The sequence below is a fragment of the Oryx dammah genome, unplaced genomic scaffold (assembly GCF_014754425.2).
Source record: "Oryx dammah isolate SB20612 unplaced genomic scaffold, SCBI_Odam_1.1 HiC_scaffold_23, whole genome shotgun sequence".
NCBI classification, from domain to species: domain Eukaryota; kingdom Metazoa; phylum Chordata; class Mammalia; order Artiodactyla; family Bovidae; genus Oryx; species Oryx dammah.
This window is the reverse complement of record NW_024070207.1, coordinates 97,358,431-97,376,413: the sequence shown is the minus strand read 5'-3', so window position 1 is coordinate 97,376,413 and position 17,983 is coordinate 97,358,431. Positions and strand designations below refer to the sequence as shown.

General features: G+C 41.2%; 2 protein-coding genes across 3 annotated transcripts in view; both read right to left on the bottom strand.

Annotated features, from left to right (window-relative positions):
• Positions 1–17,983, bottom strand: part of PRRG1 (proline rich and Gla domain 1) — a 166,949-nt gene that overhangs the window by 72,626 nt on the left and 76,340 nt on the right. The window lies entirely within an intron of this gene.
• Positions 6,418–7,827, bottom strand: LOC120882345 (transcription factor E2F6-like). The gene has a single exon (XM_040266323.1). It carries the CDS (start codon positions 7,452–7,454, stop codon positions 6,588–6,590), a length of 867 nt encoding a protein of 288 aa, XP_040122257.1. The 5' UTR covers positions 7,455–7,827; the 3' UTR covers positions 6,418–6,587.

The window sequence follows — 17,983 nt, the reverse complement described above, 5'->3', positions numbered from 1 at the left end:
GGTTGGATACCACACAAACTATGAGCAGGTCATTCAGTTTCATTATTAGGTAGTTCTACACAGAAGGTGGATTTTGGCTGTGATTTAAAAAAAAAAAACAGGTGCTATGTGTGAGAAGAAGTGAGAATGTTTGAGAAGTTTTGTGATCCTCAAAAGGTACACACATCCAATTAGTAAGTAACTGCATGGCTATTTAAAAGAAATATCAAAACAAAGTGTGAGTTTTTTTGTTTCCTAATGCACATAAGTTCAGTTCAGTCGTTCAGTCGTGTCCCACTCTGCAATCCCATGGACTGCAGCACGCCAAGCCTCCCTGCCCATCACCAACTCCCGGAGCTTACTCAGACTCATGTCCATTGAGTCGGTAATGCCGTCCAACCATCTCATCCTCTGCCATCCCCTTCTCCTCCCACCCTCAATCTTTCCCAGGATCAGGATCTTTTCCAGTGATTCAGTTCTTCACGTCACGTGGCCAAAGTATTGGAGTTTCAGCTTCAGCATCAGTCCTTCCAATGAACACTCAGGACTGATTTCCTTTAGGATGGACTGGTTGGATCTCCTTGCAGTCCAAGGAACTCTCAAGAGTCTTCTCCAACACCACAGTTCAAAAGCATCGATTCTTTGGCACTCACCTTTCTTTATAGCCCAACTCTTACATACATACCTGACTAGTGAAAAACCATAGCTTTGACTAAATGGACCTTTGTTGGCAAAGTAATGTCTCTGCTTTTTAATACGCTGTCTAGGTTGGTCATAGCTTTTCTTCCAAGGAGCATAAACATAACTAATGCCCACAAAAGTTATGTTTATACTATACTATATACTAAGTATGCAATAGCATTATATCTTTAAAAAGTAATGTACATACTGTAATTAGAAAATACTTCATTGCTAAAAATGTCAACTACCGCCTGACAACACAAAGTTGCCAAAAACCTTCAATTTGTAAAAATCACAATATTTGACAAGTGCATTAATAGGAGGTATGTATTATTTTTTTAAGAGGTGACCAAGCTGTCAAGATATAAATGCCTATTAAGTTGTTTAGACCTAATTACTTCATAAATGGAACTACTAGGAATTTCTTTTGGCCTATGGCTGTTATGGAAAAGTCACTGCAATAACTAGGAGTACTTTAAACTCAGCAAGTTTGGGAACCTCTGACCTAGGGGTTCTGAAGACAGATTGGGTCTTGCCAGTGTGCTCCCAAATCCATCTGTCACATCAAGTTTCAATGGGCTGCGAAGTTTCTTCTCTGAGGAAGGAAACTGAGATCCATTTTGGAACTTGAAAGTTGGTGACACCTGTCACATGGGCTAGTTACTGTGGCCCTGGTAAAGTTAGCAGGAAAAGAATCCAGTGTAGTCCCCACCCCATCCAGTCACACCCCCTCAGTTGTTGGTTACCTTCAGTTCTCCCCCAATTAGCTGCTCCAGTTCTGTCAGCTTGTCTGGGGAAGAGGCCAGGGAGATGAAAACTGAAATACAGGGTCACTACGTAGCTGAAACACTGGGCAATCAGGCTTCCTGTGTTATGGGGTGAGCAGAGGGGAGTGAAGTGCTGGGTAGAAAGGTATTCTCCTCTTTCCCTAGTGCTGCTGGTAATTACTACCAGCCCAGCCAGGGCAAACCTATGCCTTAGTTCATGAAGTGGCTCCTCTACTGTCCTTGGAATTGCTGGGTATCAAAAAGCCTGGTTTGGGTGCCCTGGTTTCAATGTAAGACTATATGCCAGCAACAATATGAAGAGCAAGAGAAAAGGGAGACTTCCTACAAATGCGCCTAGCATTCCATTATCTTTCTTCGGTGCAGGAGGCAGGATGTATTCCTCTATTTGTGGGAGAAGGTGAGTTTCACATCCTATTACTCCTTCATCTTCATCACTCCTCACAGGATGTACTCCTCTAGACTTCAGGTGCAACCCTAGAGTTCCTACATGTCCCACAGGAACAGGGCTGGTAAGGGAAGGAAGAAAGACATTCTCATATTTTCAGGGGCTGTGGTTACTTTGAGTAATGAATGTGACCTCATTGGTATCCCAAGTTTGTTAAATGGTACCCATCAGCTACACATTTACAAAGTAAGGAAGAGGCATTAAAGCAAATGGCTATGTGAGGAAAGCCAAAACCCTAAGCTTCCCTTCCTCATCTGTAAAACTGGAATAACAGCACCAACCTCAGTTATAAATGAGGTATTGGACATAAAGTGCTTTGCTCAGAGCCTGGCAAAGACTGGAGCTCAATAAACAAGAGTATGATTTGTTATCACTGTCCTGGTAGCAGTTAATTCATTAAAAGAAAAACAAAAGATTTATTTACCAAAATGATAAAAAAAATACACTTAGAAAAGAAATAATAATTGATCAAGGATAGGATTAACTTGCAGTGAGTCTGTATGTTTAACTCCAGGGATGCCTGGAAGTCTGGTCCCCTTGGTCAAGTTTGGGATGAAACGTACAAGCTTTATACAATGCTGTTTAAAGCCCTTGGAGGTACTCTGTACTAGCCTGTCTAGTTTGTTGAACAATGTATAGTGATGGTTTGCACTGATGGCATGCAGCCTAATTTTAGCTATATGACCATTAAATATCAAAGATTCTCAGTAAACTTGTCCTCTGGCTCCCCTGAGACCAAGGTTATCCTGCATGTATTTTGACTGTTCACAATAAGACCAAGTATATCCTGTGTGACTAAAAATGGGCTTAGGAGCCATCTTTCCCCTGCTGCACCATACCTTCATCATTGTTGTTCAGTCACTAAGCCATGTCCAACCCTTTGTGACCCTATGGACCATAGCCCCGCCAGACTCCTCTGTCCATGGGATTTCCCAGGTAAGAATACTAGATTGGGTGGCCATTCCCCTCCTCCAGGGGATCTTCCTGACCCAGGGATTGAACCCACGTTTCCTGGATTGGCAGGTGGGTTCTTTACCACTGAGCCAGCCACCAGTGTAGCCCATACCTTTAATAATCCCTTATAAGAATCTCATAGATCCTTTCAATTAGTTAGTGTCACGTAGTGGCTACTTTGATGATTCATAAATATTCTGAGGATATCATGAGATTTAAAATTTTGAGGGCTTCCGTGGTGGCTCCTTGGTAAAGAATCTGCCTGCCTGTGCAGGAGACATGGATCCCTGATCTGTGACGATCCCACATGCTATGAAGCAACTAAGCCCATATGCCACAACTAGCAAGCCAGTGCTCTAGAGCCCGGGAACCACAACTACCAAAGTCCGTGTGCCCTAGAACCCATGCTCTGCCACAAGAGAAGCCACCACAATGAGAAGCCCACACAGCACAACTGGAGAGTAGTCCCTGATCTCCATAACTAGAGGAAAGCCTGGGAAGCAACAAAGCCCCGGCACAGCCAAAAATCAGTGAATAAATAAAATTATTCTCAAAAATTTCGGAAATTCTTCAGAATATAAATTATGGACTATTTCTGGTCCTTATTTAAGAAGGACTTGATCTTATAAGAAACTCATAAGGAAGTATCCTTTACCATACCTTACATGCTTAATTTTATTAACTTCAATTTTGGTCAAATGTGTGCTGATAAGTCTGTCATCATGAGAATTTTAACAAAAGATCAGAAAGAAGCTCTTAAGAAGGATTGAGAATTGAAAATCATACACATGACAGATATACATATTGAGAGAAGCATGAATGAGTAGCTATAACAAAATATCCTAAATTATTTTCTACTGATATTTGGGTTATTTGATAGTTCAGGTAGCTATTCAATATCTGACATAATCATTTTGGATATTAAGGATAGTAAGACATTATTTATGCAGAAGTGACTCAAACGCATAAACTTAGAAACAAAACAAGACTAAGGCGATGCATTAGAACTTCTGTTTCACCTGTAAGGGAGCCCTAGCTCCCTTAGACTTAACAAGGATTAATTTACTCATCCCTCATCCACGAGCCTGGCTATAAGACTGGAAAGCTGCTTTCACACATGAAAGCTGAGAAGTAGAAGGGACTAGGGGTAAGCTAAACTAGATCAACACACTGACAGCAACAAGAAGTGAAAGTTGGTGGATCTGAAGAGGAAAGAGACAGAGGCCCTTTGAGGTTATTTACAAGTTTACAGAGGGCTTTTGTTTACATGATCTCATTTTACTCAGAACATTTTGCAAAGTAGAGTATTTGTCATATCTCACAAGTAAGAAACTGCTGTTTAGAAAGGATGCTATCACTTGTGGCCATGCTTCCTTTGTTGGATTTTGGGGGCACCACCTTCTTCAGTTGTTTTTCCCCTTCCTCTCATTCTTCCCTCCTAGGAAAGGCTTTTTCTGCTGTCTTTTCCCTTAAAATAAATGTTAACTGGCCTCTCCTCATCTCCTTCCCTCTTATTAGGTGACCTCATCCACTCTCATGTTTAGCCATCACATATAAGTGACAGCTGCCAACTCTACAATGCACAGCCTGGCCCTGTCCAAGGAGCATCTGACCAATACACAAACCTTCTGCTAAAACTCTCATGTTCATCACCTGTGCCCAAGGAGCACAATGAGCAGTCCCAGACTGGCAGAGGCAGTCGGCAGGGACTACTAGGAGGGAGGAGGCTGGTGTTCAGCAGAGGGGCAGGACTGGCAAAAGCCACTGGAGCTCACAGGTGTGCAATTCCTAAATGCTCAGTATTATCTTCCAATATTTTGATTTTTGATTCCTATGCTCTTTTTATACATGGTCTTAATTTCATGTTGCTTCAATTCTTTCTTTGAAAGCAAGAGAAACTTAAGATATGAATTTCAATGATACAAGAACCAAGTATTATTAGTCTAATTTTACCATTCACTGACTCACTCACTGATTTGTTCAAACATTTATGGAGCACTTTTTATATGCCAGATGTTGGTGCAAGGCAGTGGGTTTAACAATAAGACAAAGTCCCTCAAGGAGCTCAGTCTAATGGCAAACTACTAAGTAAACTGAGGCACAGAGTGGTAAATGCTTTTCCCAATGAAGTGGAAATACTAGGTACTTGGAAATGATTGACTAGAGCTGGAGAGAGGGCAGGGTACCATTAGGTCATCATAAGTAAACCCCCTTGACTGAAGAGCAAGGCTACATACAGAAACATATTACAGAATCTGCTTGCAAAAAAGGGTTAAAATAGGGGACTCCCTTGGTGGTCCAGTGGTTAAGACTTTGCCTTCCAATGCAGGGGTGTGTGTTCAATCCCTGGTTGAGGAGCTAAGACCACAGAACCAAAAACACCAAACAGAAACAATACCGTAACAAATTCAATAGACTTTAACAATGGTCCACGGTAAACATTTTTTTTAATTTTTTTAAAGGTTAAAATAGTTTTCAATTGACACCATGACTGAATTCATGCCTTGCAAGAAATTATTAAACTGTGATCTGATGGCATTTCTACACTTGCCCCCAAAGCCTGGGGCATGCCACCAGTCTGCTCCAACACAATCAATCTGTAGGGACCTTGAAGTCCAATTTTAGCACTGGGAACCATAGTGAGATACATTAATAAATTCCACAAACTTTAAGTATACAGCATATTTATGATACCTCTACATACAGAAGTTTGGATAAAACTCTTCTCTAACCCTCATTCAGAGGGTTCTAGTCAGTTATAAACACCAGAGAAATTAGAGAATACATGTTACTTTCCATATAGACATTATTTTGGTTGTACAAGGGTAAAAAGTCTCACTTTGAAATACTTCATAAGCAATCTAAACATTATACAACTATACACAAAGACATCATGTCCAGATGCATGCATATCCCTATCCATTGCAGACATGAACCCATATTAAGGCAATTTCTCTTGTAATAAAAACACCTTATCCATGCAGCAAAGGGCAGAGTCCACAAAGAGCTGTCCATCCAGCCTGCCCAACAGTTTCAGTGATACTCTGTGTGATGCAGTAATCTCAGGAGGCAAGATGTCTATTTCACTGGCAAAAAAACAGGGAATAATTATTTTTTTAAGAAACTAGAGCCTATTATACAGAGTGAAGTAAGCCAGAAAGAAAAACACCAATATAGTATACTAACACATATATATGGAATTTAGAAAGATGGTAACGATAACCCTGTATGCGAGACAGCAAAAAAGACAGATGTATAGAACAGTCTTTTGGACTCTGGGGAGAGGGAGAGGGTGGGATGATTTGGGAGAATGGCACTGAAACAGGTATAATATCATATGTGAAATGAATCGCCAGTCCAGGTTCGATGCATGGCACTGGATGCTTGGGGCTGGTGCACTGAGAAGACCCAGAGGGATGGTACCAGGAGGGAGGAGGGAGGGGGGTTCAGGATGGGGAACATGTGTATACCTGTGGCAGATTCATGTATGGCCAAACCAATACAATAATATAAAGTAATTAACCTCCAATTAAAATAAATAAATTTATGTTAAAAAAAGTTGTTTTCAAATGCAGAAACGGTAATAGAGTAATCTAAGTAGTAAACTCGAAGTTACTCCTGGCCTTATTGCTATAAGGGAGAGAATGGGAAAGCACCAGGGATAATTTATTCCTCTGAGAATCACATCTGGTGTGTAATTCACCCACCCGGATGTCCCCAAAGATTCAATACCTGGATCCTCACACGCCATTAGTTTTCACTTCAAGCAACTCCTCACTCTGCTCTGGAGGATCTTCTTCTTTCTCAGGGTAAGGGTGTTCTGGCTGTGTGCTTTCGGACGAAGAGGTTCCTACACCATCCGATGTTTCATTACTTGAGAGATTCTCCGTCATTTCACATACATAAACATCGATAGGTCCTGCGGTGCTCTTCATATGTACTCTAATAGAATCTTCTAAGGGAAGTAAAACATCCAAGCTGGTTTCAGCTGGAGCTTTAACTGCAAGTATAGTCTGTTCACGGAAGGTTTCAAGGCTATGAATATCTTGATATGACACATACGCTAGACTTCGCGTTTCTCTGTCCTCTAGTAAGTCAACCAACTGTTGAAAACAATCCTTAATTAATTCATCCATAGCTGCTTCTTTTGCTGTTAAGTCAAAAATTTCCTTCTCCAGCTGCCTCTGTTCGGGCCGTATTTCCAATTCATTAAGATCAGGTCCTATCCATTGAATACGGTTCCTAGACATTTTTTCAACCAGCTTGATTCCACTTAAGACACTGGTGACATCATACAGTCTTCGTTTTCGTACTCCCAGTGTTTCTGCAGCTTTATTTAAGTCAAGAACACCTTTAGGACTAGATCTGAGAAGAGCCATAAATCTTCGAGTTAAAAGAGACAGGGACGAATAACACCGAGGTATCTTCGTTCCTGGGCCCTTTTTCATGGACACCTGTTGCTTACTATCTTCTAAATTAATGCTTACTTTTAATGGGCGCAGGTCCTCCATGCCGCTGGGGTCTTTGGATTCACCGCACACCATCTTCTCCTCCACCCGGTCCACATGCAAGCTGGGTAGCTCCGAGGCAGGCTGCTGCTTACTCATGCTGCCCGGCTGGCCCTCGCCTCGCACTGCACGAGCTCTCCCGCCTTCTCCCACTCAAGTCGGGCACCGCTTCCAACACACCATTCCCGGGGGACAAGTACGAACCTGGCCCCTGTTGTGATCAGATGCTCAATGTGGCTAGGCCGGAGCTCAGACTGGCGCACCACTGCCCCACGTCCCTGGGAGCTGGAACGCTAGCGGCAAGAAAGCACGCTGATCGGTGGCACTCAGAACACGAGTCCCGCCATCTTTACGCATGCGCAGTGCGCTGTTTCTAGTGCGCATGCCTGCTGTGGCTGGCACGTTCTGACGCACGCAGTACGGTGTTTTACATTTTGGTTTTTTTTTTTTTTTAATAAAAAAGATCAGCCTCAGCTTTGTGGCTCAGCTGGTAAAGAATCTGCCTGCAATGCAGGAGACCTGGGTTCAGTCCCTGGGTTGGGAAGAGCCCTTGGAGGAGGGAATCTGGCTACCCACTCCAGTATTCTGGCCTGGAGAATTCTATGGACTATATAGTCCATAGGGTCGCAAAGAATCGGACACGACTGAGCGACTTTCAGCAATCTGCAACACGTATTTATTCAAATAGAAAGTTTGTTCCTAGTCGGTGTTGTGTAAATGTTGGTGTGCCACAGCCTGAAACTATAAGGAATCTGCATACTAAGAGGTTATTTTTCTCTTTTTTAAATAAATCTAATATCTTGTTTAGTTGCGAATTTCTCATAAAAGACTATGTAAGATGCTAGTTCAGTTCAGTCACTCAGTCGTGTCCAACTCTTTGTGACCCCATGAATTGCAGCACGCCAGGCCTCCCTGTCCATCACCAACTCCCGGAGTTCACTCAGACTCACGTCCATCAAGTCAGTGATGCCATCCAGCCATCTCATCCTCTGTCGTCCCCTTCTCCTCCTGCCCCCAATCCCTCCCAGCATCAGAGTCTTGTAAGATGCTAAGTTATACATTTATTTGAACCTTCTGTTGTTAGTCATATGAAAACTGCCTTTTGAGACTCTGGTTGAAGTCTGAGAAAGCCAGTATCTGTTCACTGCTTTCACCAACCCTGTACTGAGACAAATGAAAATTCAGGCAGAGTATGGTAGAGGAAAGATCCTAAATTTGTAGTCAGGTATGCGGATTTCTGTCCAGCTCTGGCACTAAACTGGCTACATGATTCCACATTTGTTGCCAAATTTATCTGGGTCTGTCTCCTAATTTGTTAACCTTAGGTTTATATGTATGATTTCTTAGGTCTTTTCAGTTGCAACCGTAAAATTTTATACTTGGAAAGATTTTTGTTAAGTGGGAGTAGTGTATTGCATTCAAATTCTTTGGGGATATGAATATATTATGATTATGAATATATTATGATTATATTAATTATGAATATATTATTATATTATGAATATATAAAATATATATTATGAATATATATTTTTCAGCCAAGCAACCGCCATCTCCCAAACCAACAATAAAAACAAACAAGAAGCAAAAATCAAGATACCCTCCCCATCAAATCCTGTGCTCAGATTTATATACTGGAAAAAAATTTTTATAAAATGTCACACTCATATTTCCTTGCTTCTAAACTTATTTGATACCATCATTCAGTCAGTGGTGTATACATACAATGCCTTCAAGTTTTTTTTCTGCTAAAATGGGTATAAATAGGCATTTCTTAGCACAAATGGATGGACACAACTTTCCTTAGAACAACTAAGTCTCACTAGAATTTTCAAGTGACATCTCACTTCCTAAAAACCAAAATTATGCAAAATAAAAAGATCCTATTTGACTGTTGATGGGAATGTAAATTGATATAGCCACTATGGAAGACAGTATGGAGATTCCTTAAAAAACTAGGAATAAAACTACCATGTAACCCAGCAATCGCACTACTAGGCATACTCTGAGGAAACCACAAGTGAAAAAGACACATGCACCCCAATGTTCGTTGCAGCACTATTTACAATAGCTAGGACATGGAAGAAATCTAGATGTCCACTGACAGATGAATGGATAAAGAAACTGTGGTACATATATACAATGGAATATTACTCAGTCATAAAAAGGAATGCATTTGAGTCAGTTCTAATGAGGTTGATGAAACTACAGCGTATTACACACAATGAAGTAAGTCAGAAAGAGAAAAACAAATATCATATATTAATGCATATATATGGAATCTAGAAAGAAGATACTGTTGAACCTATTTGCAGGGCAATGATGGAGACAGTTCATGGGGTTACAAAGAGCCGGACATGACTGAGCGACTGAACTGAACTAATGGAGACAGACATAGAGAACAGACTTATGGACACGGGGGCGGGGTGGGGGGGAGAGGGTAGGATGTATGCAGAAAGTGGCATGGAAACATACACATTACCATAGGTAAATCAGATAGCCAATGGGAATTTCCTATGTGATTCAGGGGGCTCAAACCAGTATTCTGTGACAACCTAGAGGGATGGGATGGGGAGGGAGGTTCAGGAAGCAGGGGACATAGGTATACCTATGGCTGATTCATGTTGATGTTTGGCAGCAACCAACACAATTTTGTAGAGCAATTACCCTTCAATTAAAAATAAATTTCAATATTAAAAAAAAGATCCTATTTGGATCATCTTCCTATTACTGAAAAAAAAAGTTGCTCAGTCATGTCCAACTCTTTGCAACCCCATGGACTATACAGTCCATGGAATTCTCTAGGCCAGAATACTGGAGTGGGTAGCCTTTCCCTTCTCCAGGGGATTTTCCCAACCCAGGGATCAAACGCAGGTCTCCTGCATTGCAGGTGGATTCTTTACCAGCTAAGCCACAAGGGAAGCCCTCCTATTACTTAGGGAGGTGGGAAAAAGATTATTTCTAAAATGTATTTCACCACTGTAACCTATCTGTGGAAATAAAAAGGCTATTTTTCTCATAGAAGGTAGGTTTATAATTCAGAATTTGTTGTACAGTGGTGCTCATGTGCCCATACAGGTTGTCACAAACTTACAACTTAGTTAGAATGGCATGTAGTATACATTTTCACAGGAATTAGGAAGTGGAAGCCCACTCAGGAACTGAGACATTTAAAATATAATTTTATGTTATAGGACTGACCTAGAGAGAGTGGGGCATCTCAGGGTTTGAGAGAAGTAACTGTTGTATCTTTAATATCCTGAACCTGCTTCTTAAGGACAATGTAGTGGTTATGATCCCTATCTAAGACTTCAAAAAAAGACATCTCTGTGCTATCAGAGGTATGCAATGAAATGCCAGATAATAACAGGCAGGTTTCCAAGAATAAATGTGGAGAAAAAGACAGAAATGGATTTCTATAAGGCTGAAGACAAAAGAGGTAGTGTATGTCTATAAAGTCAACAGATCCCTTTCCCCATGAGGAGGGATCTATTACTAATTCAATATGGTTTACTTAAAAGCCAAATTTTACATCATATATTCAGATGTCTCTTGTATAATGATTTTACGCTTTGTAAGGAATAATTAGATACAGAGAAATTATCTAATAGATTCTCCCACAAGGGAAGGTAAAAAGCCAAATTTTCTTTGAAGGAGTTTTACAATAACTCCTTATCAAAAAGAATACTTCATGAAATGGTAGATGACAGCAATCAAGTTACTAGCAATTACAACTACTGCTTAAATGTATGGTACTTTAACGTGATATTTATGAACAAAAGTCGTGCCTTACCCACAGGAAGCAAACAAATATGGGTTTAGAAAATGATCTAATTTGCACAACATTAAGCACACAATCCAGTAGAATCATGAAAACAGGGGGATTACCAAGATAGGTATTTCCCATCACTAGTGCCTCAACTCTCATCAACAAGAAGATCATTTGTCTTAGAGTTTATAGTTGCTACAACCACAAAACTTTGTTTTTAGTTTATGAATATGATTTACACTGATTCTGGTTACACTGGATCTGTCCCATTTGGAAGAATACAGAAACAGCAATAACAATCACCATTAAATGGGCTGAGGGGTGGCAGGGTGAGGCATGTAGTGAGACTCAGCAAACATGAAACATAGCTTTAAATATATAACTATGTTACAGTGAATGCTTTACACTCTGTCAACATAGATAGTATGGCATTATCTGTGGGATAGTTAACTGTAATCTAGATACTAGGAGTGAATGATTGTCCTAATAGAATACATATTACATTTAATCAAAAAGTTTCATATCAGAGATGGTTGTTCAGAGAACATGCAAAGCTAGTGGTCAGCTATCTTTCTGTTATGCACAACAGCAGAGCAGAATGGATTTCAGAAATGGACTCTCACTGACAAAGTAGTACTTTTATTAATTAGCACATAGATTTCAGAAGGGACTTTTCGCTGGTGAAATCAATGTTGTAAACTTCCTCTTGTTCTGTCTGAAGGGGAGAGGAACACTCACCAGTATTCCCTCTTCCTTCCCTTCTCTCCTAGTGGTTCCTCAGGGACCCCTGTAGGAAACCTGGGGCTTCACTGAGCACACTGAAACCACAGATCCATCTCAATCCCTTCATTTTGCTGACAAGAAAAGGGAAATCCAGGCTAAATGACTTATCCAAGGACTCAGCTGCTTGATTCTAGGACAAGCACTACATCTTGGTTTCTAAAACCATAACGGAAGCAAATTTCACATACTAAGGTATAGGGGAGTCATTCTGGCTTATATATAATTAAACTCAAAGTTTATGCTAACTAAAACAGCCTGTTTGTGGCCTATCAAACAAACACCCTACATCTGCTTTGATCCTGAAAGAAAAGTGTGCATTCACCAAAAGTAAAAAACGTCTATGTTAAAAATAAACATTAAATGCCTCCCTTCCTGGGCTGCCGATGGTGGTGCTCCTTCAATGATGAGACACCCTTCCAAGGTACCAAGGCTATACTGACTCCTGTGTACATGCTGATTTGTTATTGTTGTTTCAAAATCTTGAAGGAATGGATCCCTAACTTCTTGTCAGGACAAAAAACAAAAATGGTATTTTTTGTTCTGACAAGATACAAAACTGTGCTGTGGAGAAGGAAATGGCAACCCACTCCAGTATTCTTGCCTGGAGAATTCCATGGATAGAGGAGCCTGGCGGACTACAGTCCATGGGGTCGCAAAAGAGTTGGGCACGACTGAGCGACTAAACAACAACCACCCCCACACACAGCAGAGTGAGCTGCTAAAAACAAACCTCAGTATCTAACTTTCCTTCTGCAAATTCTTCAGTGGCTTCCAGCTGCTTTTGGAAGAAAGTCCTAAATCTAAAGACCTTTCATAAATCAGCCTCTACCTCGCATCACCCCCTCTTCGTTCCCTGTGTCCCAGTCACACTGGCTGCCTTTCTGTTTATTAAATATCTTCCTGCTTCAGAGCCGGGACACAGGCTGTTCTCTCTGCTTGCAACACTTTTCCATTTCCCACTGTGCTAATCTTAAATGTTTCTTCTTCACAGAGAACTTTTCTGGTTTCTCCATGTAGGCCAAGACTTTCTGTTAAATCTTCTCTTAGCACCAGGCCCATTTCAGAGCACTTACTGTGACAGTAATATAACAATTACAGACGTTAATTAGCTGGTGGGCTGCTAGACTGTAAGCTCATGAGGGCAGATGTTGTGCCCATCTTGTTCAGTACTGTATTCCCAGTGTTGGGGCACACAGTTGCTACTCAATAAATTTTGATTGAATGGAAAAAAAAAAAACTGTGCTGAAAACTCCAGCATAACTTCTCCCACGTAAGTTCCCCAGAGTAATCTGAGACAGTGTCTCCTGAGTTACAGTCCTTGTTGTTCAGTTGCCCAGTCATGTCCAACTCTTTGCAACCCTGTGGACTGCAGCACATCAGGCCTCCCCATCCCTCAGCATCTCCCAAAGTTTGCCCAAGTTCATGTACATTGCATCAGTGATGCCATCCAACCATTTCATCCTCTGTCATCCCCTTCTCCTCCTGCCCTCTATCTTTCCCAGCATCAGGGACTTTTCCAATGAGTAGGCTGGTCGCACCAGGTAACCAAAATACTGGCACTTCAGCTTCCTTTGTTTGGCTTCCTTAATCCTTAGTTTGGCTCAAACAAAATTCCTTTCTATTCCTATCATAGGTTGGTTTACTGATCATTTCTGTTGACAACCATATACATTTGTCCCTCAGCAGCTGTGGAGGATTGATTCCAGGCCCCCCTATGGATACCAAATTCTGCAGGTGCTCAAGTCCCTTATGTGAAATGGCATGCATGCTCAGTCGCTTCAGTTGTGTCCAGTTCTTTGCAACTTCAAGGACTGCAGCCCTCCAGGCTCCTCTGTCCATGGGTTTCTCCAAGCAAGAATACTGGAGTGGGTTGCCATGACCTTCTCCAGGAGATCTTCCTGACCCAGGGATCAAACCCATGTCGCCTACATTGCAGGCAGATTCTTTACCATCCGAGCCACCAGGGAGGCCCAGTACAATGTAAATTATACATAAATAGTTGGAAACACAACATAAATTCTATGTGAACAGTTGAGGACATGTAGCAAACTCAGGTTTTGCTTTCTTGAACTTTCTTAAATTTTTACTTTTTCCCAGTATTTTTGATCCTTAGTGGATTGAATCCATGTTTGTGGAACCTGAGGATAACTGAAGACACAGAGTACCAACTCTAACGCTCTCCTTGAGACTCAAGCTACTTCTCTGAAAATCACAATGGTATTATTTGGCTTATCGCTAAAGATTTCCTATCCTTTATTCTGGGGCTTCCCTGCTGGTAAAGAATCCACCTGCAAAGCAGGAGACCTGGGTTCGATCCCTGGGTTGGGAAGATCCTCTGGAGAAGGGAAAGGCTACCCACTCCAGTATTCTGGCCTAGAGAATTCCATGGACTGTATAGTCCAGGGGGTCACAAAGAGTCGGACACAACTAAGTGACTTTCACTATGACTATCCTTCATTCTAAATCAATGGCTTTCTATCTTGGGTGATGTTGCACCCCAAGGAACATTTGGCGATGTCTGGATATATTTAAAAAAATTTTTTTAAGTATTTATTTGTCTGTGCTATCAGTTGCAGCACACAGGCACTTCCTTGTGTCATGTGAGATCTTCTGTTGCCTAGTTGCTCCGTGGCATGTGGGGGTCTTTGTTCCCCAGCTAGGGATTGAAATTTGCATTGCAAGGTGGTTTCTCAACCCTGGACCATCTGGGTAGTCCCTGGATACATTTTTGATTCTCGTAACTTGGAGGAGTAGGTGCAACTAGTGGGGAGAAGCCAAGGATGCTGCTGAACATCTTACAATGCACAGGTCAGCCTCCACAACAAAGATGTATCTGGTCCCAAATGTTGATAGTTACTCCTACAAATCTGGCCCAAAGAATTGAGAGCAGATACTCAAACAAAAACTTGTACATCAAGATTCACAGGAGCACTATTTCCAATTAACCAAAGGGTGGAAACAACACAAATGTCCACCAACTGATGAATGACTCATCAAATTGTAATACATTCATACAATGGCATATTATTCAGCCATTAAAAAAATAATAAGGTACTAATACAACATGGATAAATCTAAAAAAACATTATGCCAAGTGAAAAAAGCCAGACACCAAAGGGCACATATTATATTATTCCATTTATATGAAATATCCATGATAGATAAATCCATAGAGCTAGAAATCAGCTAACAGGTTTCCAGGGCCTGGGAGAGTGCAAAATAGAGACTGACTGTTTAATGGGTAGAGAAGGTCTTCCTTGGAGGTGATGGAAATGTTTTGGTACTAGAGTTACACAATATTGTGCATGTACTAAATACCACTAAATTGTACAGTTTAAAATGGTCAATTCTGGGCTTCCCTGGTGGCTCAGTGGTAAAGAATCCACATGCCAATGTGGGAGACATGGGTTCAATCCCTGATTAAGGAAGATCCCACATGCCATAGAGCAACTAAGCCTGTGTGCCACAATAACTACCGAGCCAGTGTTCTAGAGCCCAGGAGTTGCAACTACTGAAGCCCGTGCATCCTAGAGCCCATACTCCACAAGAGAAGCTCCACAACAAGCAGCCTGCTCACCACAACTAGAGAGTAGCTCCTGCTCAATACAACTAGAGGAAAGCCCACACAGCAGCAAACACTTAGGACAGCCAAAACTAAATAACTAAAAAAAAATTTTTTTTAAAAAAGAGTCAATTCTATGTTATGTGAATTGTTTTGCCTATATTGTGTATTTTGCCTCAAATTTTTAAAATGTCAACAGTGCTGGGTTAAGAAGCCATTCTAAACTTATGTACCAAAATTATTCTCTTCTTCAATAGGTAAAAGGCAGAGAGGATTGTATCAAAGACAAAAAGCATCAAGCACTATAATGAGGTTTTTTTTTTTTTTTAAGGCAGCCTGAACCTCACATAGTAAGCTCATTTTTTGTTTTCTAATGGGAAGATCTTTCCAGGAAAAAAATAATGGCTGTTGCCAGCTCCAAGTAGATTTGTTTTACTGTTACAAAATTATGAAGCTAGATAAGGATTTATAATAAATTGGTGACATCATGTGAACTGCACAGGCATGAATATGCTACCATAATAGCAAGACTCTGAGATTTAATATAGGCCAGAAAATGAAACAATTGTCTTTGAATGTGTGCCTTCACTTGAACTATAAACCTGGGAGCTGTCAAATAAAATTAGGCAGTACATTATTAAACAGTCACTTTACAAGCCTTGTCAGTTTGAACACACATTCCCTGTTTGAAAATATGGAGCTGTATGGCTTGAATTAAAGCTCAGGATTGACCTCAACTGAGCACTAATTCATCAGTGACTCAAAGAACTTAGAAATTTACTCTAGTAGCTATGAACCATCTTTCCTTCCATTAAGTCTTGTTAAGTGGAGGGGATATGTTTGGGTTCTTTTAAGTAAAGGAGCCAAGGGAATGATGCTGCTATGGTTTAATCAGTTCAGTTCGGTTCAGTCACTCAGTCATGTCTGACTCTTTGTGACCCCCATGGACTGCAGCACACCAGGCTTCCCTGTCCATCACCAACTCCTGGAGCTTGCTCAAACTCATGTCCATTGAGTCAGTGATTACATCCAACCATCTCATCCTCTGTCGTCTCCTTCTATTCCTGCCTTCAATCTTTCCCAGCATCAGGGTCTTTTCCAATAGTTATTTTTGCATCATTGGCGTTGCAGCATCAGTCCTTCCAATGAATATTCAAGGCTGACTTCCTTTAGGATGGACTGGTTTGATCTCCTTGCAGTCCAAGCGACTCTCAAGAGTCTTCTCCAACATCACAGTTCAAAAGCATCAATTCTTCTGCCAGGGTCAGTCTCTCCCATCAGGAAGCTCCCATAAGCCTCTTATCCTTATTCATCAAAGGGCAGACAGACTGAAAACCACAATCACAGAAAACTAATCAAACTGATCACATGGACCACAGCCTTCTCTAACTCAGTGAAACTATGAGCCATACCATGCAGGGCCACCCAAGACAGATGAGTCATGCTGGAGAGTTCTGACAAAACGTGGTCCACTGGAGAAGGGAATGGCAAACCACTTCCATATTCTTGCCTTGAGAACTCCATGATTTAATAATAATAAACAAAAGACTGTAACTGGTAGCACCATCACTGTTTCTCTACAGCACAACCATATGTTCATGGATCCTAGGACATCAAAGGCATGTTACTATTAAGTATGGAAAATGAAGATGGAAACTGACTTTGTGGATTAAGAATTTATAGGCCTAGGGTTTCCTTCTAAGCTAGGTAAAACCTATCTATCTCCAAAGACTAAATACCAAAAGAGGAGAAACAGAAAACATGCTGAGGCATCTTTATATTTTTATGTTAGTTCAGTTCACTCACTCAGTCATGTCTGACTCTTTGCAACCCCATGGACTGCAGCACGCCAGGCCTCCCTGTCCATCACCAGCTCCCAGAGCTTACTCAAACTCATGTCCATCGAGTCGGTGATACCATCTAACTATCTCATTCTCTGCCATTCCCTTCTCCTCCCACCTTCAATCTTTCCCAGCATCAGGGTCTTTTCCAATGAGTCAGTTCTTCGCATCAGGTGGCCAAGGTATTGGCCTTTCAGCTTCAGCATCAGTCCTTCCAATGAATATTCAGGACTGATTTCCTTTAGGATGGACTGGTTGGATCTTCTTGCAGTCCAAGGGACTCTCAAGAGTCTTCTCCAACACCACACTTCAAAAACCATCAATTCTTTAGCACTCATCTTTCTTTATAGTCCAATTCTCACATCCATACATGACTACTGGAAAAACCATAGCTTTGACTAGGTGGACCTTGGTTGGCAAAGTAATATCTCTGCTGTGTAGTATGCTGTCTAGGTTAGTCATAGCTTTTCTTCCAAGGAGGAAGCGGTTTTTCATTTCACAGCTGCAGTCACCATCTGCAGTGATTTTGGAGCCCCCCAAAATAAAGTCTGTCACTGTTTCCATTGTTTCCCCAACTATTTTCCATGAAGTGTTAGGACTGGATGCCATGATCTTAGTTTTCTGAATGTTGAGTTTTAAGCCAACTTTTTCACTCTCTTCTTTCACTTTCATT

What these genes read in the sequence shown, in the direction of transcription:
- LOC120882345 (XM_040266323.1), bottom strand. Translation starts at nt 7,454, where the DNA reads ATGAGTAAGCAGCAGCCTGCCTCGGAGCTACCCAGCTTGCATGTGGAC.